Source organism: Choloepus didactylus, chromosome 3, assembly GCF_015220235.1.
Source record: "Choloepus didactylus isolate mChoDid1 chromosome 3, mChoDid1.pri, whole genome shotgun sequence".
Taxonomy (NCBI): domain Eukaryota; kingdom Metazoa; phylum Chordata; class Mammalia; order Pilosa; family Megalonychidae; genus Choloepus; species Choloepus didactylus.
In genome coordinates, this window is record NC_051309.1 from 201,143,835 (window position 1) to 201,166,359 (window position 22,525).

General features: G+C 36.4%; 1 protein-coding gene across 3 annotated transcripts in view; it reads left to right on the forward strand.

Moving 5' to 3' along the window:
* The window catches only part of SNX25 (sorting nexin 25), a 180,726-nt gene that overhangs the window by 136,834 nt on the left and 21,367 nt on the right, over window positions 1-22,525 (forward strand). For all 3 annotated transcript variants that reach the window (XM_037831118.1, XM_037831116.1, XM_037831117.1), the window contains 6 exons: window positions 6,330-6,461; window positions 8,238-8,510; window positions 11,275-11,439; window positions 13,811-13,942; window positions 16,958-17,098; window positions 19,763-19,876. In XM_037831118.1, the coding sequence (XP_037687046.1) occupies window positions 6,330-6,461; window positions 8,238-8,510; window positions 11,275-11,439; window positions 13,811-13,942; window positions 16,958-17,098; window positions 19,763-19,876 (957 nt within the window). The remainder of the gene's footprint in view (window positions 1-6,329; window positions 6,462-8,237; window positions 8,511-11,274; window positions 11,440-13,810; window positions 13,943-16,957; window positions 17,099-19,762; window positions 19,877-22,525) is intronic.

Consider the following 22,525-nt stretch of genomic DNA (forward strand, 5'->3'; position numbering starts at 1 on the left):
TGGTAACTGACTCCAAGGGGTGTAAATCTCCCTGACAATGCAGGATATGACTCCTGAGGATGAATCTGGACCCGACATTGTGGGATTGAGAACATCTTGACCAAAAGAGGGATGCGAAATGAAACAAAATAAAGTTTCAGTGATTGAGAGATTTCAAATGGAGTCAAAAGGTCACTCTGGTGAGTATTCTTATGCACTATAGAGATAACCCTTTTTAGGTTTTAACGCATTGGAATAACACCTGAAATTATCCACCTGCAACCCAGTAGCCTTGACTCTTGCAGACGATTGTATAGAAATGTAGCTTACAAGGGGTGACAGTGTGCTTGTGAAAGCCTTGTGGATCACACTTGCTTTATCCAGTGTATGGATGGCTAAGTAGAAAAATGGGGACAAAAGCTAAATGAAAAATGGGGGGGGGGATGATTTGGGTGTTCTTTTTTACTTTTATTTTGTATTCTTTTTACTTTCTCTGGTGTAAGGGAAATGTTCAAAAAATAGACTGGAGTGATAAATGCACAACTGTATGATGGTACTGTGAACAGTTGATTGTACACCATGGATGATTGTATGACATGAATATATCTCAGTAAAACAGAATTGAAAAAAAAAATAATTGGTAGTCCCTAATGCTTTAGAGAATATCAGGTATTCTCCAGGTGAGGAAGATTAATAGTTCCACATTTTTTCTCCAGTCCATCAAAGGACTTTGCAAATACTTTTTTATTTTCTGTCCAAAATACCCTGGAATGTATAGGGGTATTACAATAACCTGTATAGAATAACAAGATCTCATTCCCTATTCTAAGTACCATGTAATTAGGTTGTTCTCCATGGTTTCTGATGAGAAATCAGCACTTAGTCTTATTGAGAAATCGGAACTTAGTATTACCAAACATCCCTTGTATGTGATGGATCACTTTTCTCTTGCTTCTTTCAGAATTTTCTCTTTATCTTTGGCCAATGACATTCTGTTCAGTATATGTCTTGGAGTAAGTCTATTCAGATGTATTTGGTTTGGAGTATGTTGTACCTCTTGGAAATGTATATTTATGTCTTTCTTAAGAGTTGAGAAGTTTCTGGCTATTATTTCTTCAAAATATTTAATATTTTATTGGGATTCTCGTGTACATAAATCATTGCTTTTCTCTTGCAACTTTCAGAACTCTTTCCTTGTACTTGGCCTGCAACATTTTGAATACTGTGTCTCAGAATGGCTCTCTTCTACTTCATCCTGTTTCACATTCGTGGGGCTTCTTGAATGTGCGTATTCATGTTTCTTATAAAATTTGGGAAGTTTTCTGCCATTGTTTCTTTCAATATTCTGTCCCTTTCTCTCATTCTTCTCCTTCTGGGACTCCTGTAATTTGTATATTGGTTTACTTGTTGTCCTACAGGTCTCTTATGCTCTGTTCACTTTTTTAAATTATTTTTTTCTTTCTGCTTCTCAGCCTGCATCTTTTCAATTATCTTGTCTTTGAGATCTCTTATTTTTCTTCTGCCAGCTCCAATCCACTGACAAAACCCTCTGAGGGATTTTTCATTTCGGTTATTGTGGTCTTCAACTCTGGTTTTTGGTTTGGTTTGTATTGAGAATCTTATGTTGTTCATTCATTGGTTTCCTCCTGTTCTTTTGTTCTTTCTCTGGGTTCTTCTTTATCTCCTTCAACAGGATGGGCCATCATTTCTGTTTCTTTGTTTGTCTTGTAATCTCTTGCTGCACAGTGTATATTTTAATATTTTAAAGTGTTATCTCTGGGATTTAGTCCCTCAGGTCTGTTCCTTAAGATTTCCTTGAGTGCCAGGAGTTAACAAGAACAAACCAACCAAGGCAAAACAAACTTCTCAGAGTCTTTGCCAATTGGCTGTAGGTTGGCTGGTGTGCTCCTTCACAGTTAACCCTCCCATCAAGAAGATCAGCCCAAGGCACACATGCTAAGTGCAGGGTCCTCTCTGTCTTATCTGAGCCTATATGAATCTGTGGAGCGTGCTTGTTTTCCTGGGCTTATGCTTGCTCATGACCTTAGGAATTTCCCCATTTATAGTTTATAGGAGTTCAAATGTTTCCTCTACTGCATCTGAAATAGACTTTCATCCCCTCCTGGATGCTCTGTTCTGTGACTTAATGCTGATAGTGCTTTGCCCCAGGGTACTTCAACTTAATTGTTTCATATATTGCTTTGGCTTTCTGCAAGCTGTTCCCTACCTTTAGGGCAAATTTTGGGAGGAAGAGCCCAAGATAAATTTCTGATTTAGTCTTTCAGGCTTCCACCAGCTAGATTGGAACTGATATATAGGCACCCCAGTACTCACATAGGGGTTACTCTGCTCCCTCTGGATTAGGGCCAGGAACCCATTAAGAGAACACAGACTGGATCTATACCACACCAGGTAGGGCGTAAAGGAGGAGCTAGGGAGAGCGCCATGAGCTTCGTCTTTCTTTTTTCAGGCTTCTTTATATTGGTTTGGTACTTGCCTAGTTATTGCAACCCTTTAACTGCTTTCCAGAGCTTGAGGCATATGGCTCTGCCAATTTTTTCTAGTTGTTCAAAGATTCTGACCATCTGGGAAGTGCACCCTAAAATGTCTTATGCCACCATCTTTGTCAACCAGAAGTCACCAGTTGGTTTTCTTTTAATGCATTTTTATTGAGATATATTCACAAACCATATAATCAATCCAAAGAATACAGTCAGTGGCTCACAGTTCATATAGTTGTGTATTCATCACTACAATCAATTTTAGAATATTTTCATTACTCCAAAAAATAAATAAATAAATAAATAAATAAAAAAGAATATCCAAAACCTCCCATACCCTTTATCCCCCCCCCCTTTTTTTTAAATTTTATTACTCATCTGCCCATACATTGGATAAAGGGAGTGTCAGTCACAGGGTTTCCACAATCAAATGGTCACAAAGCTATGTAGTTAGTCATCATCAAGTATCAAGGCTACTGCATCACAGTTCAATAGTTTCAGGTATTTCCTTCTATCTATTCTAATACACTTGAAACTAGAAAGGAATATCTGTATAATGCATAAGAATAACTTTCAGAATGATCTGCCAACTCTATTTGAAATCTGTTAGCCCTGAAACTTTATTTTGTTTCATTCCTTTTAGCCCTTTTGGTCAAGAAGGCATTACAGTCCTGCAGTGTCTTGGCCAGGCTCATATCTGGGCATCATGTCCCATGTTGCTAGGGAGATTTACACCCCTAGGAGTCATGCCCCTTGTAGGGGGGAGGGTAGTGAGTTTATTTGCAGAGTTGGCTTAGAGAGGGAGACCACATCTGAACAACAAAAGAGGTTCTCTGGAGGTGACTCTGAGGCATAATTATAAGTAGGTTTAGTTTCTCCTCTGCAGGACCAGTTGATTTTTGACACAGATGCCAAGTCCATTCAACTGGGAAAGAATAATCTCTTCAATAGATTGTTCTGGGAAAATCCAATATCCATATGCAAAAGAATGATGTTGGACCTTTACCTCATGCCATATACAAAAATAAACTCAAAATTGATCAAAGACCTAAATATAAGAACCAAGACTATAAAACTAGAACACATACAGAAACATATTCAGGATCTTACATTACTCAATGATTTTTTAGACTTCACACCAAAAGCTCAAGCAACAAAAGGAAAAATAGATAAACAGGAATTCATCAAAACTGAGATATTTTGCACATCAAAGGACTTTATCATGAAAGGGAAAACCTAGCCTACAGGACTGGAGAAAATTTTTGGAAACCAAATATCTGATAAGGGTTTAGTATACAGAATATATTAAAAAATTCCTGCAATTCAACAACAGAAAGAAACCCATTTTAAAAATAGGCAAAAGACTTGAATAAATATTATTCCAAAGAAGATATACAAATGGTCAGAAAGCACATGAAAAGGTTAGCCATTAGGGAAATGCAACTCAAAACCACAATAAGATAAGATTTCCCACCCACTGAAATGGCTGCCATTGAAATAACAGAAAATGACAAGTGTTGGAGAAGATATGGAGAAATAGAAACATTCATTCGTTGTTAGGTGAGAGTACAAAATGGTACAGCTGCTGTGGAAAACAATTTGGCCCCTCAGAAAGTTAAGTATACAATTACTATATGACTGCAATCCCACTACTAGGTATATGCCCCAAGGATTGAAAGCCAGAGACTTGAACCAGATATTTGCACACCAATGTTCATAGTGGCATTATTCACAGTTGCCAAAAGATGGAAGCAGCCCAAGTGTCTATCAGCAGATGAATGAATAAACAAAATGTGGCATATACATAATGATGGAATATTATTCAGCTGTAAGAAGCAATGAAGTTCTGCTACAATCTATGACATAGATGAACCTTGAGGATATCGTGTTGAATAGAATAAGCCAGGCACAAAAGGACAAATAATGTATGAATTCACTTATATGAAATGATTAGAATATGAAAATTTGTAGAGTCAAACTAAAATACAGGTTACCAAGGCTGGGGTGGGACTAGGGAATGGGGAGTTAATGCTCGATTAGTACAGAGTTTCTGTTTGGGGTGGTAGAAAAAAATTAGTAATGGATGATGGTGATATTAGCACAACATTTTGACTGTAGTTAACACCACTGAAGTGTATATTTGAAAGTGGTTAAAGTGAGAAATTTTAGGTGATATATGTTTTACCAGAATAAAAATGTAAAAAAAACTGTAGAAGAGTACATCACAGTGAACCCTATGTGAACTATGGACTACAGTTAATAGAAAAATTATAACATTATTGGTTTATTAATTGTAACAAAAGTACCACAGTAACGTAAAGTGTCAATAACATGAAAAATTTTGTGTGTGGAAGGGGGAGGGTATATGCGAATTCTCTACTTTCTGCATGATTTGTCTGTACACCTGCAATTTGTGTAATTTAAAAGATTAGGATTCTGAGTGCTCTGTCATCCCTAGCCAAAGTTGATATGGCTTTCTTCAAACTCTTTGGAGCATGTCCAGTTAGGATTGTGCTTCAAAATGCTTCACTGGCACAGTTTATGAAAAGTAAAGACAGATGGTGTGATGCCCCAAAATTAGTAAACTAACTAAATCCTAATGTCCTGAAATATTTAGGGAAACTAAATGTTAATGCTCTATATCATCAATTGTAACAAATGTTCCCCAGCAATGCAAGGTAGTGGTGGTAGAGTGGTATATGGAAATACTGTATTTTATGGTTGATATTTTTTGTAAGCTCACAACTTCTCTGATAAAGAAAAAGGAAAAAGAATTAGTGCTTGGTAGTAAGAGATGGCCATTTCCTTTCATGAGTTACCAAGAAATTGGTATAAAACTTTCTGCTGCTAAACTGATTAAGAATTTATTAATTGTTGGTGGCAGAAGAGTTGAACATGCATGAATTGTATGCATTTTGTGATAACATTTCTGAAAATTTTCCAGCTACCATGATATTAAGTTCATGGATCTCAAAATACATGTTAACTTTTAATTGCATTGAGCTCTGTTTGTTAAAATGTCTTTTCTTATTACTAATTCATAACTAAGGATATGTACCTTAAATTCCTTCTAAATTTGAGGTATTTCTCATTAATTTTGTAATGAATTATTGTTGTCATCTGGTTCCTCACATCATGGCAATCCGTACTGAAAATTGTTCAAACTATGTCTTCAAATAGGTTGGTTTTTAATTTTTCTTTAGGCATTAAAAAAAGTAAATCATGCAAAATAGTAAACACCCAGAGTGTTCAACAACAAGGGAGTAGAGTTAGTGTTTGTAAATTCATACAATGGAATGTTATAGACCATTTAAAATGGTGCTTACAAAAGGATTTTTAATGAATGTGATGTTTTAAACAAAAAAGCAGGATATAAAATCATTTTTAGGTTTCCTCACTATATAAACATGAGTTGGAAAGCAAAACTGCCAAAACTGTTAGAAACGGGCTTCCTCGTCTTTTATACTTTCAGATATTTCTATTATTGGCACCTATTGCTATTAGAATGGAATCTCATAAGGGCAGGGATTTTTATTTGGCTCATTTTCTAGAACTTTGCCTGATACAGAATAGACGCAAAATAAGTATTTGTTGAATGAATGATTGCTAGCAAATGGGTATTTTTCAAATATATGCATTTTTAATATTCAGTAAGTTATATTCCACTTAAAAGTTAGGAAGATACAGAAAAAGATATTTTGATTTACTAAGACTACATAGACTATGGCCTTAAAAAATGAGCCGTTTTTTTCTGAACATTGAAATTGATCCGTTGGAAATTAAAGCAGCTGATATTTAAAATTTGCATGTGATGTTGTCTTGTAACTTTTACTTAAATTCCCTTAATAGATTCTTCAATTTGAGGATATCTTGGCCAACACAATCTACCGAGAGCACTTTCGAATATACATGGAAAGGATGGACAAGAGAGCTCTGATTAGTTTTTGGGAGTCTGTGGAATATTTAAAGAATGCTAACAAGGTAGTACCTATAGGCTGAAAAGAGTATTTTAATCACTCTTGGATGAAAACTTGCATGATAGGCAATGTATCTGTATTTTTCTTTTTCCGGAGATGAGAAAGTAAATATTCATTAAAAATATTTTAAACCAATTAAAATATTGGCATTATGTACTTAGCCTGTAATGGTAAATAAAATTAGATTTTATTTTTACAGAGAAAGCTTTTGAATATGTAGTCAAGGGGAAAAAGAGATTTATAAATATACCAAAAGATTGAAATTAGTTCCAACTAGTTGTTTGTTAAAGCAACTATTTAAAAAAGCACATACATATCCACATCGCTAGTTTAATGGTCTTGTTGCTAACATCACAGTCTCAGAACTTTACCATTTTTTGATATCATAATGTGTATTTTTTGCACTACTTTTCTCTTTTGGTTCATTTAAAATATGATGGAATAAAGGAACTCAAAAAAAGTTTTAGTTATGGATACCCCTACAATAAGGAACTCAACAGTAAACGTCTTGTGTCCTTGGAAAGTTCTCAGTGTATAACTAAGAGTTAAAGAAACGTGAAATATATATGTATATATCTATAAACATACATAATATATATATAACAATAATACATGTGACATATATATTTATTGCATCAACATATGACATTTTAAGAGGTTTATTGGAAGGGAATAAAGCATTTCATACATCCAGTTAGTCATTCACATTTCGTATAAGTGTTTCTAGAACAGAACACCAATTTAAAATACATCATAAATCACAAACTACATTGCTAAAGCACTGAATCCAATCTTGTATTTTTAAATCATCTTCATAAGAATGCCTTTCACTCTTAACTTACAAGCTACAAATTTCCTCATTTTACCCAATATTATATTTGCAAACTTTGTTACTCATTTTATTCACCAGGCTTGACTCCAAAAGACTTTTGACTGCTCCCAAAGGAGTTGTGCAGAGCAGTCTAAAAAGTTTTCCTAAACTACTGAAGATGATTTTAAAAACTTCAGTGGAATAAGAACATATAGCCTCCTCAAGTAGATATATTTGGACCTAGATATATTTTGACTCATTTGGATTTAAAAGTTCTGGGATATTTGTTAAACTTGCCATATTCATTAGTTGTCTGTCTGTTTTTTGCTACTCTTGAAGACTTTGTATAATACTCGTAGAGTTAATGAGATGTCTCTAGGAAATGTAAAACTTATTTTAATAAGAAGAGATGTTTGCATTTTTAAAATAGACTTGTGACCTAAGTGCAATGTTTATAGCTAAGCTGTCTAATATACGCTTGATTATAATGTAATAAATAATCATTCTGAAGAATGTATTTTCTTCTTTTCTTAAATTGCGCAGTTATTAGATTGATTTCTTTCTGGGGTGAGAAACAGGGTGCTTCCAATTATTTATATTAGGTAAAAAAGTTAAATTGAATTCAGTTGGTAAATTGTATCTTTAAGGAATTGACATTTATAAAAAAAGAGTTTACTGCAGGAAGAAAACTGTTCTCATTCTTTTTTTTTTCCCTCCAGCATTAAAAAGTAATTTGCAGATGTTAACTGTTTTAAGGAGCTGGGTTTATTTGGTTTGGTTTTCAGGATCTGACATTTACTCTTTGGCCCTGAATGTGGATACGAAAGCCACAAGTTGATACTAGTACTAGTGTTCATACTGGGTGTCTCTTCCTTTCAGCTTTAAAATGCAGAGAATTTTGAGGAAAATAACCTCCCTCAGAGATGATATTCCTTAACTTTGTCTTTCTTCATCTCCCTATCTTTTCAGAACGAAATTCCACAAAAAGTTGGTGAAATTTATCAGAATTTCTTTGTGGAGAGCAAAGAAATATCTGTGGAAAAATCACTTTACAAAGAAATCCAGCAATGTCTTGTAGGAAATAAGGGGATTGAGGTGTTCTGCAAAATCCAGGGAGATGTTTGTGAGACCCTAAAGGATAGATATTACCCCTCATTTATTGTCAGTGACCTGTATGAGAAATTGATGACAAAAGATGAAGAAAAACATGCATCACAGTTGGTTTCTGACAAGGATGAAATGGTGAGTCACACTAAACTTTCTACTCCTTTTTCAGTGAATGAGATTTGAATATGATTAGGTGGAAGCATCTTATATGAACCAAATTTGGTTTGTACCTTTAATATGCAGAGCTTTAAGTAGAATAAAAAGTAAACTTGAATTTACCTTGTTGCTTCTGGTCCTGTGCTCTTCTTCGTTCCCCTCTTTGTCCTTGTGACCAGCTTGGTATCACCTGCCAGCCTTGAGTGGGGGACCTGCCCTTTGCCTTAGACACCACACCATTCGACTCCTGAAATGTGAAGGCAGAAAATCTGTGGATGGGACATATTTGTAGCTTAGACCGACTAGAGAACCCAGAATAGAGAAGGATTGGGGTAATGATGAGAGGAAGGAATGGTAGGAGGAGTTATAGGAAATATTTTGGAATTTAAAAAAATCAGATGAAAGTAAAATGCTCCAGATGAAACCTTGCTCAGCCCATGCCTTAAGTTTTTTCTCTTATAATGTACCAGGTCATTTTGGATAGTTCCAGGTGCTATATCATTTATTAGTAGTGACTTTTTTATGATCTTTAAGATTATGAAGGTAAGGACAGAAAGTGTTTCATAGTCACCTTACATAGATTGTAATTTTCCTTAGATTCTTCCTTTTTGCCCAGTTCGTCATGTCATTATATCTCAAGTCCTCAGGAATCAAGTGCTTGGGCTTACTCTTGGTGGTATTTGAAATCAGCTTGGGGTCTTGGAACTGTTGTTAAATTTTACATTAAATCTTTCATTTAGGCTTTTTTTTTTATTTTTGATTTTCATTAAGGAAATTGCAAACATTCACAAAAGTAGAAGCACCATGCTTCAACAATTGTTAACATTTTAGTCAATCCCACACATCCAGTCATTTTAGGGGCATTTTTTTGTTGTTGCTTTTGAGAAATTGTAGGTTTACAGAAAAATCGTTCAGAAAGTACTGAGTTCCCATATACCTTTCCCCATTATTAGCACCTTGCATTAGTGTGGAATGTTTGTTACAACTGATGAAAGAATATTATAATTATTCTGTTAACTGTAGTCCATGGTTTACATTCTGTTCCCTGATTGTTTTGAACAGTCCTGTGTTGTTTTTTTAAATTTTATTATAGTATATAAACATCCTAAAATTTCTCCCTTTAACCATATCCAAATATACAATTCAGTGCTGTTAATTACTTTCACAAGGTTGTGATACCATCACCACCATCCATTACCAAAACTTTTCAACCCCCTCAAATAGAAGCTTTGTTGAATTTTTAAAAATTTTTTATTACTTGGTTCTTTACATTTTGAGTAAAATCTCTTAACTGAGGAGTCCAAAATTAATTACTCATTATGTTTTATTTTTAGGATAGGTCCAGGTTGTGTTATCTCTGTACTTCAAAAATTAAAATTGTTGCTATGCAAATACTGTAAAAGATGTTTTATTCAAATTAATGAAAGCATCCGTATCCCAGCAGATTAACTGAATGTGAACTTCAACTGACAGTTGACTCAAGAAGTAACAGTAAACAAACGTTTTTAAACGTCCGGTTTCACCTAGGGTTCAAAGAAGGGTAATACATATTACTGATTTTGAAAGCTCTTATTCTGACCCAATAATCCTACTTTGAGAAATCCGTCCTAAGAAGATGACTTAAATGTAGAAAAAAAATTGCATGCACAATGGATTTCATTTTAATACATCTGGGATAAAACAGATGTACCAAAGAATCAACCCATAGGAGGAACAGCACAGTAAATGATCAATTTAGTGGAATACTGTGCAGCCATAAAATTATAGTTATGAGGACTATAAAACTCAAAATATGCAACATTGTATGTTATATGAAAAGGCAGAATTCCCACTTAAATGCATACAAGGTGTAGAATTTTATCATAATAAAAATACTTTGGACAAGGTTTAGAAAGAACATACAGAAATGAAAACAGTATGGTTTTCTAAGATAATCAATACTTCATTATTCTTTGGAGAAAATTTCATTTACTATTTGTTAAAATTCATAAAAATCACAGGATAATCTGCAAGAAAATTAAGGAAGAAACAAACCTGAAGGTAGTTCTCAGCAGTTCTTTTCCATGCCCTGCATGCTATTGCTGCTCATGAATGTAATAGATTTTTGATAATCTATCCACATTTTTCAAGTTACATAGATCTTTATGAAACTTAAGTCATTTTCACATTCTAACCATTTTACTTGTAAAATCTACCTATTGATTTGTAAAATACGTCTTCTGGAGAAGAACTGAACAAATTGTATACCAAAAATACTTCTGCTAGTGAGGATTTGAAAATTTTATTTTAAAGGGACTTGGCATGAGTTTTTCATAATATTCTTGGAAGACCAGAAGAAAGGCATACCTCAGTGTTCCATGTCAACGATTAGGGAAAAAATGTTCGGACTGAGTTGGGAAGATAACTCAGTTGCCTCCCATTGTTGCAGGTAGATTCTCTCAGGTGTAACATTTGGGGGGAAAATGGCATGGAATTTTTGTTCCCTTTCTTAAAGCTGTTAAGTATTTCTTTTTTTACTGCAATTCTGAATACCAGTTACTAAGGTTCCAAATACTTTGATTTTCTCTTTGCTGAGGGAAAAAAGACTGCTTCTAGGCTTTCTTTGTATAGTATTCTTTCCCTTCCATCCTTTCCTGGAATCTAGTACTTTGGAACAGTATATTGTAATGATATAGAGTCTATATAATAGATAATAATAAATATTCTGTCTTTATAAGGTGATTCATGTGACTTTTCCCCCCAGGGCCAGGGAGGTGAGGCTGGTGAGGAAGCTGTAGATGAAGCTACCAGTCGGATTAATGAACAAGCCACTTTTTCTGTAAATAAACTACGAGAACTAAATGATAAACTTGAATATAAAAGGCAAGCTCTAAATTCTATTCAAAATGCACCAAAACCTGACAAGAAGGTAACTCTTTTGCTTCCAAGGTTGTCTTTAAAAGTTTCCGTTTGTCTGCTTTGCTAAGAAGCAGTTTTCAGTTTGAGAAGTTGCACAGTTTCTTTAAAAACTGTTTCAACTGTAAGCAAAATCCATTGTTGTGGTGGTGGGTTTTTTTTGTTTTTTGTTTTTTGTTTTTTGTTTTTTGTTTTTTGTTTTCTTCTAGTACAGAATTAGAAAAGGCCTTGTCTTAAATCTCGTAATTTGGGGTTCTTTCCTGATCACAGACAGAGAGTAACTTTGTGCTCTTTGTATTTGGCTCGTCTAAAGTACTTTGGGGGAAAGTGGGCAAAGTTTCCCCCTGTGCCAAAGTGATGTCTGAAAGTAAGTAAAAGACAGTCATTTTTTTTTTCTTTCAAATGCCTAGAGAACAATTTAGAGAACCTCACAGAATTATGCAAGAAATAAATTGTTTTCTAAAAGCCAACGGAATTTGAAAGTTAAAAGTTTAAATAGTATTTCATTAATTGGCATTTCTCAAACCCAGGATGTGGTATGATTTTTTGCTTTGTATGTGTGTCATTGTGGAGTCCAACATGGAGGTATGGGTGACACTTTTTGGTTTGCCAAATTGTTTCTTTCTGGTGCTTTCTGAACGTGTGTTTGAGAGTTTCAAGCAGGCCAACAGAAAAGCAATGTTGAATAAGGTGATTTCAATAAATAATATTGAATTTTCTGTAAACATGTGCCCAACCCTCTTGGACCATTTTCAGTACTTCTTTCATGGACATTAAATGCTTTTATAGAATATGCCTCAAACAAGATGTAAGGAAACCAACTTACTAGTCTGTCAAAAACTTAAAGTTAAAATATCTATTCATTTATAATCCATTTACTGTCTAAAGTGGGTTTACTTTAAAAAAGAAAAAAATGAAGAAGAAAGTCCTGCAAAGGTGTGTGATTTCAGTTAGTAGTAATCTTTCTACAGAATTGTGAGGAAAAGGAAGTTCAATGTGAGAGTCACTTTCGTAATTGTTAGTGATACTCTGATAAGGAAACATCCAGGTTTCCTGGATTGTCATAAGAAATAAGTTCTCCCCCATATGTGAATTATTTTCAGTTGGTAAGTTTAGAACTTGGGAAGCTCTGCAGTTTTCCAGGTGACAGTGAGCATCTTTGATATGAGATAGAATTAGCTGGCATGGTGAATAGTCAGTATCTGCACTACAAAAGGTTCTTAAGAATAGTTGTTTTATTTATCAGGATTAATTTCATTATAAATTAAAATATTTATGGGTAATAGTAAGATGAGTTAGAGAGTATTCATTGTTTTCTGTTTGATTCATTGTTTTGTTGAAAGCTATCCCTCAGCCATTCTTAAAAGAAATTTGAAGAGAGTCACTGATATTTTGGCTTAATTTGAATGCTAATCCTTGATTATGGTTAAGACCGTCTACATTTCATGTTAAGTCAGATTGTCAGCAGGCTGCTCAAGGTAGCATTCTGCTTCTGGAGTTGTGTACAGGACTCAGAGGGTCTCTAAGGATGGGAAGAGGCTGATACTTCTCTCCAGAAGGAGAGATTGTCCTCCTTTTATAGTTTTTCATTCATATTGGTAAAACTAAAGCCTGATAACTAATATAGTTAATTTTTTAAAAACTAAGGCTAGATTTGTGTTTAAAGAATTTTAGTAATATGGCAAGTAACAACAAACACCAGGAAATCCTGTTATCGTAGGACTTTTCTGGATTAAATATCTAATTATGAATCAGTTCATTTTCCCACGTGCACATAGTAGTGCAGACTTCTTCCCTCAGTAAAGGAAGCCAGGGGTTTGCGTAACCATTCTTCCCTCTCACTGGTCTCCACATCAGCAGTGTCATTTGCTACTGGATTTGAAATTAGTCTTTTAGCTTGGTTTCCTAAAATCGACTAACCAAGTTTTTTTTTTTTTTTTCTCTGCAAAGATTTTGTGAGTCTAGAACAAACTGTCTAATTCTGGGTTAATATTTTCAGTAAATCATGAGCCAGGAAAAATCTCAGTAATGTAAGTGACAGTAGATATATGATGCCATGCTAATCACTGTGAAGAGTACAATGAAAAATATAGTTTGGCATCTTAGAGAGCAAACATGCCGATCGTGGTGCTAAAACATATTTACGTGGGAGTGAAGCATATAGGCACGGCACTTACAGAAGATAAAACGCATGGGCAGGGAGAACTTCCTGCGAGCTTTCTGAGGAAGGAGAGCCCTTGTAGGAGCCTTTTGGGGCAGAGCTGCTGTCCTCAAACTGCAAAGTTACATAACCCCCTAGGCTTTCTCATAAAAGGGATCCAAGGAGATAGTGAGCATGGAGTTTAAGTGGTTTCATAACTCCCAGGACATTTTCCCTGCGGCAGATTGTTTCCAAGTTGAAGGATGAGATAATCCTAATGGAGAAAGAGCGCACGGACCTTCAGCTGCACATGGCAAGAACAGATTGGTGGTGTGAGAACCTTGGCATGTGGAAAGCCTCCATCACCAGTGGTGAGGTAGGTTCAACTACTTTCTCTCTCAGTTTATTTTAAAGGTTTGATTTTATAGGATAAGATTTTGTCCTGGAAAATTCAGATTAAGGATAGCAAATTATATTCATTCTCTTAAACCACATTTCTCATACCTTCCCTCCTCCCTATTTTCACTGTGATTCACCTGCGACTGGGAACTCTATTAGGCTGCCTGGTATAGAACTGATTTCACTCTACTTCATACAGAAAGTTATCACTGTTCATTGCGAGTGTAAGCAACTTTGGGATAGGAAAACAGTTACCTGGCTTGATTCTTCCTGGCTTGAATTACCAGTTTATTTTTCCATTGAAAGTTGAAATAGAATTGAAAGCACTTTTTGAAATTTAGAGATGAAAAATTAAAAATTTAAGTATTTCCAGTTGTCCCATCCTTTTATGACTTCAATTGCTCAAATCTTAGCAACAATTAATTAATTCTAAATCCTTTGAATTAGAAATTTTTTTGCTATTCTTTGAGGGTATAGGATAACAGTTTGCAGAATATCCTGTATCCATTTTCTTTTGTCTATGGAACTAATTTCATTTAAGATGAAAGATGCTTATAGGTATCTGCCTTGTTACTGGTAACAACTCCTTCCTTCCCACTTGCCCTTTTATCTGAGTACACCTGCGGATAAAAGTCATGTCTACAACATCATACACAAGGAACAAGATCCTGAGCATGATAGTGTTAATGTTTTGCCCCATCATTCTTTCAAATAGCTTGTCAAATACTCAACTCCTGAGATTTGCAAGGGCCTGTCTCCCCAACTTATCTTTATTCATTGCTGCCTTTCCCATCCACTCAGTGGCTTGACACTCTTACTGGGCTTAAAATTCACAACCTTAAATTCATCTCTGGATTAGACAGCAAAACAAAACATGGTCTCCAAGAGCTACCCTGAAAGCACACACATTACCTGGGAGCTGAACCACGTGCCCTTAGCATGTCTTTGGCACTTGGCATTCCCAGTAAGCTGCGGTTCAGGACAATATGCCTGCTTTGAAGGGAAATAGGAGGCAGTGGATTAGGAAAGGTTGCACTCAACCTTGGCATAACATACAGAAATCCTTGATATTTGCAGATGGAATTATCTTTAGGATGCAAGCCTTTCAAGGGAATAGGTTCAGGGCTGTGTAATATCAAAAGATAGTGGAGGAGGCCTGAGGGAGGGAAGGAGCTCAAATTGTCACCTCCTCAGTTTTGCCTGGAGTTGCCTCTGACATCTCACAGTTTATTAAAATAATCTTCCAAAGGCAAATTTTCAAAATGAAAGAAGCAGCCCTCAGAAGCCCTCACAAACCCTCACAAAGCCTTCACTTTGCTCTGATAATCCTTTGTTACTCAAGAGCTTGCTGTGGTACCTTGGTCACTGGAAAGATAAAGGAAATGGAAACAGAGGAATCACTGGACTGACTGAGATCACAAAGCAGTCTGGGTTGGGGAAAGGTGTGCTGGAATAACCTCAGACTCTCCCAAGTACTGGTACTGACAGACCCGCTTACTAGATGTGTGATCCTGGAAAAAGTCAGTTACTCTGTCTGTACCTCCACGTCCCCATCTTCCCAGTGGGGATAATGGTCCTCACCAGGGGGCTCAGCAATCTTAAGGCTCTCTTTTTTATTTATTGATACTTTCTAATTCCATTCATGATGCTAACTGAAGCTCAAATTCAATGTATTTTCTTTTTGTTTCTTCTTAGCTATTTATTTTAAAAGTCACAGTGGCGCATCTGAATTATGATAGTGCGTATGTCTGTGCATGTGTGAATTGCCTAAGTTGGGATGTAGAGGAAATTATGTTTCCCAATGAAGAATTTCATGAAACTAAAATTAAACTGGGAAAGTACTAAGCCGTCTAAGTGTACTCTGATATGTGTTTGCTTGTTGTTAGTTTGTTTTTTGTTTTTTGATTCTTTTTTTTTTTCAAGAAAACATAGCTAGGATGTTAAGTCTGCTGTAGTGGTTTTCTATTGCCGCATAAAATTACCACAAACTTCATGACTTAAAACAACACTGTTTAGTTTACTGAAGTGCTCAAAGCAGATACCATGAAATGCATTGGCTTTAACTATGGGAACTTATTAGCTCACGAGCTTATAGTTTTGAAACTGAAAATGTCCAAATGTAAGCATTCAAGATGATGCTTTCACCCTGAAGACTGGCTGTTGGTGATCCTGGTCTCCTCTGTCACGTGGCAAGGCACATGGCGGCGTCTGCTGGTCTCTCCCTTCTCTTCTGGGTTTTGTTGCTTCCATGGCTTTTTCCTCTTTTTCTGTATTTATCTTATTTGTAAAGAATTCCAGTAAGAAGTTCTACCCACCCTGGGCCATGCCTTAACTGGGTTCCATGACCCACCCTGGGCCATGCCTTAACAGAAGTACCTATTCTGAAGGTCCTACTTACAATAGATTTTACACCCACAGCAATGGATTAGCTTTAAGAACGTGATTTTCTGAGATACATACAGTTTCACACTACTACAGACACTATTTTTGAGCTTACAGTTCTGTAGGTCAGAAGTTGAGCACAGTGTAGCTGGGTTCTCAGCTCACTGGGTCACAAAGCTGAAATTAAGATGTTGGCCAGACCGAGTTCTTATCTGGAGGCTCTGGGGAAAAATCCACTTCTAGGCTTATTCAGATTGTTGACAGAATGCACTTCCTTGCGGTTATAGGAGTAAGGTCCTTGTTTTCTTGTTGGCTGCTGGCTGGGACATCCCTCTCAGATCTACAGGTATTCTCAGGTCTTCTCTATGTGTCCTCTTCCATCCTTCTTGCAAATCCTTCTTGTGCTTTGACCCTCTTGATACCAGCCAGAGAAAACTCTCTGCTTTTAAAAGGCTCTTGTGATTAGGTTAAGCCCACCCGGGTAATCTCCCTATTTTAAAAAATCAACCGTGGAGGGAAATGTTGGGGGACATTTTGGAATCCTGTCTAACATATCTGCTCACCAAGCATTTTATTTTGTGTGTGTGCATGTGTGTGTTTCCTTTTCAAGGTTACAGAAGAGAATGGTGAACAAATGCCGTGTTACTTTGTCATGGTAAGCTTACAAGAAGTTGGAGGAGTTGAAACTAAGCACTGGACAGTCCCCAGAAGGCTCAGTGAGTTTCAGAATTTACATCGGAAACTTAGTGAGGTAAGAATACTTGTGAACACAGAATTATAGAGTTACTGAGGAAGAACAATTCAAGAGCTTACAGATAAGGAAACTAATGCATCTTTCTCCTTTGCTGTTGATACTGGCAAAGTGACATTTTCAGCCTGACATTTGGAAATTTACTCAAAGATCAAACCTTCTAGTCGAGTCTAAATGCTTCAGAACAGATAATTGTCTGATCATTATTGTAAATTGTCATAGAATCCCTGAGCTGGAAGGGACCTAGAAATCATCCCGGGCCAGTAATTTCTTCTTCTCAAATTCTCCTTCCATTGGAGATAATTGTCTTTTACCCAAGCAATTAAAACGTTCTTCATTCGCTTTTCTTTAATTTGGGTCCGTTTTCCTCTTGCTCAGAATGAACTGATACTGGTAAAATCCTACAGTCAATTCTCAGTCACTCCTTTTGCAAATGAAATAAGTCTGTCTCATGGGGTCATTTTTTAAAACATTTTAAAGACTGCCTTCTGAATGCTGTAACTTCTTTAACTCCTTTTACAAGGATGGTATCCAAAATTGAATGTAGTACTACAGTGTTTCTCTAAAAGACTGTGGTCACCCCTGCAGTGTGTAAAACACAATGTTTGTCTTAATACAAGAATAAATGTTTCCTAAAGTTGTTGAGTAAAATTGATACTCCAGAAAGATGCAGTCTACCCTGCAACAAACCTTTGTGAAGCCAAGTTTAGCTTCAGTCTTTTTGCTGATAGAAACAGAAGGAAGGACGAAAAGGAATTTAGGGAAGATTTTGAAATAAAATATCATTGGAAAATAAAATATACTTAGAAAATCAAAATAATTGCACTGAAGCATTAGAAGAAACAAACCATGTAAAATTCCATGTCTGTCGATCTGTCTCATTGTCACCTTGCTTCATCTGTGGACTGAGTACTGGGCTCTGCTCATACTCTTGCTGTTTCCTATCATGTTTTCATTTTTTTGAAAGGAACTTTCCTGTAAAGAACTGTGACAGGAAGCACCTTTTCACGTTCCTGATGATTTTAATCTTCTCTTCTAACTTCTCACTACCTCTTTCATTTCTCTAAAATTTTACCCTGCCTCTGAGCCTAGATTTATATATCCTTCTTGGGTAAATGCCATTGTACTTGTGGTGCGTTAGTGGGCTGTGTAGGAAAGGTGTTTTTCATTTTTGTTTCCCACCATTTGAAGAACTCAGCTGCACTCCTTAACTGGGGTTACTTGTGACTTGCTATGTGCTGTCCCTTGCTATGGCCAGGCCAGCAGGGGCTGCTGTGACCCTTTGGTGCACAGATGGGGACAGCAGGAGTAAAGCTGTGGCAGGCAAACTGCACTCGTTTACTTTTCAGTACCAGTTGATTCTATTAAGCACACTCGAACGGAAATGGGGGCTGGGTCTGGCGCATTTAGAGTCCACTGCCCTCTCAATATCTGAAGCAGAGTTGTGTGAGAATTGGCAAAAGGAACACAGGCTTTGAAGTCAAGTGGACCTGGGTTTTAAACCTGATCCTCATTTTTTTCCTATTTAAAATAGGAATGGTAATTCCCAACTCATAGGGTTGTTGTAAGGATAAAATAACACAAGCCAAGTGTTTCAGTTTGCTAATGCTGCCATTTTGCAAAACACCAGAAATGCATTGGCTTTTATGAAGAGGGTTTATTTGGTTACAGAGTTACAGTCTTAAGGCCATAAAGTGTCGAAGGTAAGGCATCAACAGTAGGGTAGCTTCACTAGAGAAAGGCCATTGGCATCCGGAAAACCTCTGTTAGCTCGGAAGGCACATGGCTGGCATCTGCTTGCTCCAGGTTGCGTTTCAGAATGGTGTTCTCCAAAATGTCAGCATCAGCTTTCAATGGCCATTTTCAAAATGTGTCTCTCAGCTGCAGTAGCACTGAGCTCCTTCTGTCTGAGCTCTTATAGGGCTCAGGTAAACTAATCAAGGCCCACACTGAATGACAGGGCCACACCTCCATGGATATAAACTAATCAGAGTTATCACCTACAGTTGGGTGGGTCACATCTCCACGGAAACAACCTAATCCAATAACCTAATTAACAGTAATACATCTGCCCCCACAAGATTTAATTAAAAACATGGAGTTTTGGGGGATATAATACATCCAAACCAGCACACCAAGCTTCTAGCATAGTGTCTGGCAGAATGTAGGACTTAATCCATAAAGGGCAGTCAATTGTTATTGATTTTTAATATATTTTATTAATTATTTTATGCATGTTGCCACTGAAAGTCAGTAATAGGTCTGCAGCCCAAGTTTTTCTTTCTCTTGTCTTCTTTTGTCAGCATTGATACCTTTTATACAGAGGTGGTGTAAACAATCTGTGACCCAGTTTTCCATACCTAGCATGGTGTGTGTCTATGCGTGTTGCACAAATCCATCTTATCAGCCTAGCTTTACGATTTCCCAGGCATTTATAGGTGGGGGGATGAGCTTTATTTAGCTTTTTTCTGACAAATGTCCCATTCGTCCAGATTCTTTGAATCCAATTAGAACAGATAGGTTTTTAAGGTCTTAAATCTAAGAGGAACCAGTATAGGAGGAAGGTATTTGGTTTGCTCTAATTATAATGCCAAATCTTTTCTGTAAGATTAAGATGTAATTTCAAAATACTAACATTTGATTTTTTTTTTTTTTTGCCCACAGTGTTTCCCTTCTTTAAAAAAAGTTCAGTTGCCTTCTCTTAGCAAGCTGCCTTTCAAATCTATAGATCAAAAGTTTATGGAAAAATCAAAGAATCAATTAAATAAGTTTTTACAGGTAAGCAAGTATGAAGTTTTTGATATGAGTGGAAAAAATAGTTATGTGGTGGTTAAACTTTCATGTTTCTAAGAGCTTGTTGGTTTGTTTCTTGTTTCTAAAAGCCATGCCAGATCCTCAAAATATCTTTGGTCTTTTTCTTTGAAGTATTATATTCATACAGAAAAGTGAGTATAATTCACAAACTGAACACACCCATGTAACTAGCACCCATCCAAGAAAGAGTATTAGCAGTATCCTGCAGTTTCCTTCTTGTCACTGCTCCCCCACCAAAGGTAACCACTATCCCAACTTCTAGCAGCAGAGATTGGTTATAATTGTTTTTGATGTTCCCAAAATGGAATCATACTCTTCCGTATCTGACTACTTTCACTTAATATTATGTTCATGAGATTCATCCATAGTGCTGTTTTAGTTGCAGCACATTCATTTTCATTGCTGCTTAGGTTTTTCATTGTATGAGTACATAACAATTTATTCATTCGACTGTTGATGGGCATTTGGATTATTTCCAGTTTGAGGATATTATGAAGAGTGCTTCCATAAACCTTTCAGTACTTCTGGTGAAAATATGTTGGAATGGGATTGCTGGGTTGTAGGGTATGGATATGTTCAGCTTTAGTACATACAGCCATACTGATTTTCAAAGTGGTTTTATCAAGTTTCCCCTCCACCAGCAGTGTAAAGGGTTCTGATTGCTCTATAGCCTCACTAACAGTAATTTTCTGCCTTTTTATTAGCCATTCTGGTGGACATGTAGTGGTATCTCATTTTGGTTTTAATTTGCATTTCCCTGGTAACTGATGAGGTTGAGTACCCTTCCATGTGTTTATTGGTCTCTTGGATAGTCTTTTGTGAAGTCTCTTGAAGTTACATCTACTTTTCTATAGTGTTGCATGTCTTTCCACATTGATTTGTAGGAGTTCTGTATGTGTTTTGGATATGAGTCCTGTGTCAGACCATACATGTTGCAAATCTCTCTCTGTCTCTCTGAGGATTGCCTTTTCATTCTCTTAATGGCTTCTTTTAATGAACAGAAGTTCTCAAATTAATTAGTCCAATTTAACTTTTGTTTTTCTCTTATGGTTAATGCCTTTTGTGCCTGTTAAAAAGTCTTTGTCTATTCCGAGGTCTCGAAGATATTTTCTTACTTTCCTTTAAACACTTTATTTTTCTTTAGTCTCTTTTTAAAGAAAAAGGCCGGCCAAAGGTATGCTATCCCCATTAGCAACCACTATTTGTTTTTACTTGGCTGGGCCATCTGTATCCAGAGTATAGTTCAGTTACTCACACCGTGGACCCAGAAGTTCTTCTAAGGTCTTTGAAGTGTAGAACTTTGTCTTGTAAAACACGTTTTGCCCATGCAGTAGTAGCTAGAAGTCCTGAGACTTAGTAATGCATGTTGCCAAATTCTTTGGGGATGCTGTATTAAAATATAATCATGGACAATCTCAATAAAATTCAAAAATATATATATAATCATGGGATCAGAAGTTAAAATTAGTATGTTTAAGCCAGAGTTGCCCGGAACGTGTTAGTCTCCCTCTTTCTCTCATTTATTCATATGTACATGTCTATATGTATGTGTGTGCTCTTGTGAATATATATGTATATGTGTATATATATATATGTAAATGTATATGTAAATTTCTTCAGGAAATAAAATAATTGCACCTTAGAAAAAGTTTCTGAGCTTAATTATGGCAGAACTGGAGTAGAAAATCATTAAACTACATGCTTAATATTGTGAGAAAGGGATAAAGGCCTGTTTATTTGGTACAGGGCACAAGGAAGACAGTAGTGGCATCAATTGCCCACACCCCCTTAATCTTCTTCCCTTTGCCCGTGGTAGAACCTGCCATGGTCAGGCCATTCTGCAGGATACGAGAAGCTGGCCATCGCTGGAATGCTGTTGGTGCCCCCTGGGTCCCTCATCCCCAGTGTGGCAGTACTGGGCCCTCTCACAGGTGTTTGTTCTGGGGAGGGTCATGCGATTGTCAGGTTTCAACCTTCATCTGAACAACTAGGATGTGAATTTACAGACCAACTCCTCCAGGACTAAAACTTAACCTTCACTGCCGTCCAGTTTCTGTTACCAGAAGCACAGCCTGCTCTCTGTGTTCTACCTCCCCAAAGGGGTACCTCATAAATGGGGAGATAGTTCCCATTTGTTTATTTATTCCTAGGCCCTTTTTCTTATAATACTAGGCACTGAAACATTCTGTGGTCATTGTTGACTTTACTTTTATCATGGCACTTGCTTGTATGTAACTAAACTTGATTTATGTTCTCTTTTCCTTTCTTCTAAGGCCAAATAAGTGCATACAGAACTTCCAGTTTAAAGGCCAATTATATAAACAAGGACAGTGAAATTAAACTATTGCCTGGCAGGCAGTGCCACCAGGTGAGAACTCAGAGTTCTCTTTTCAGCTGATGTACGAAGTCTGAACATAGCCATAAAAGGGTAGCTTGGTGGTATCCATGTGCAAGGTGCAACGATTTTTTTTTTTTTTAAATCTTCATTTTATTGAGATATATTCATATACCACGCAGTCATACAAAACAAATCGCACCTTCGATTGTTCCCAGTACCATTATATAGTTGTACATTCATCACCCAGATCAATCCCTGACACCTTCATCAGCACA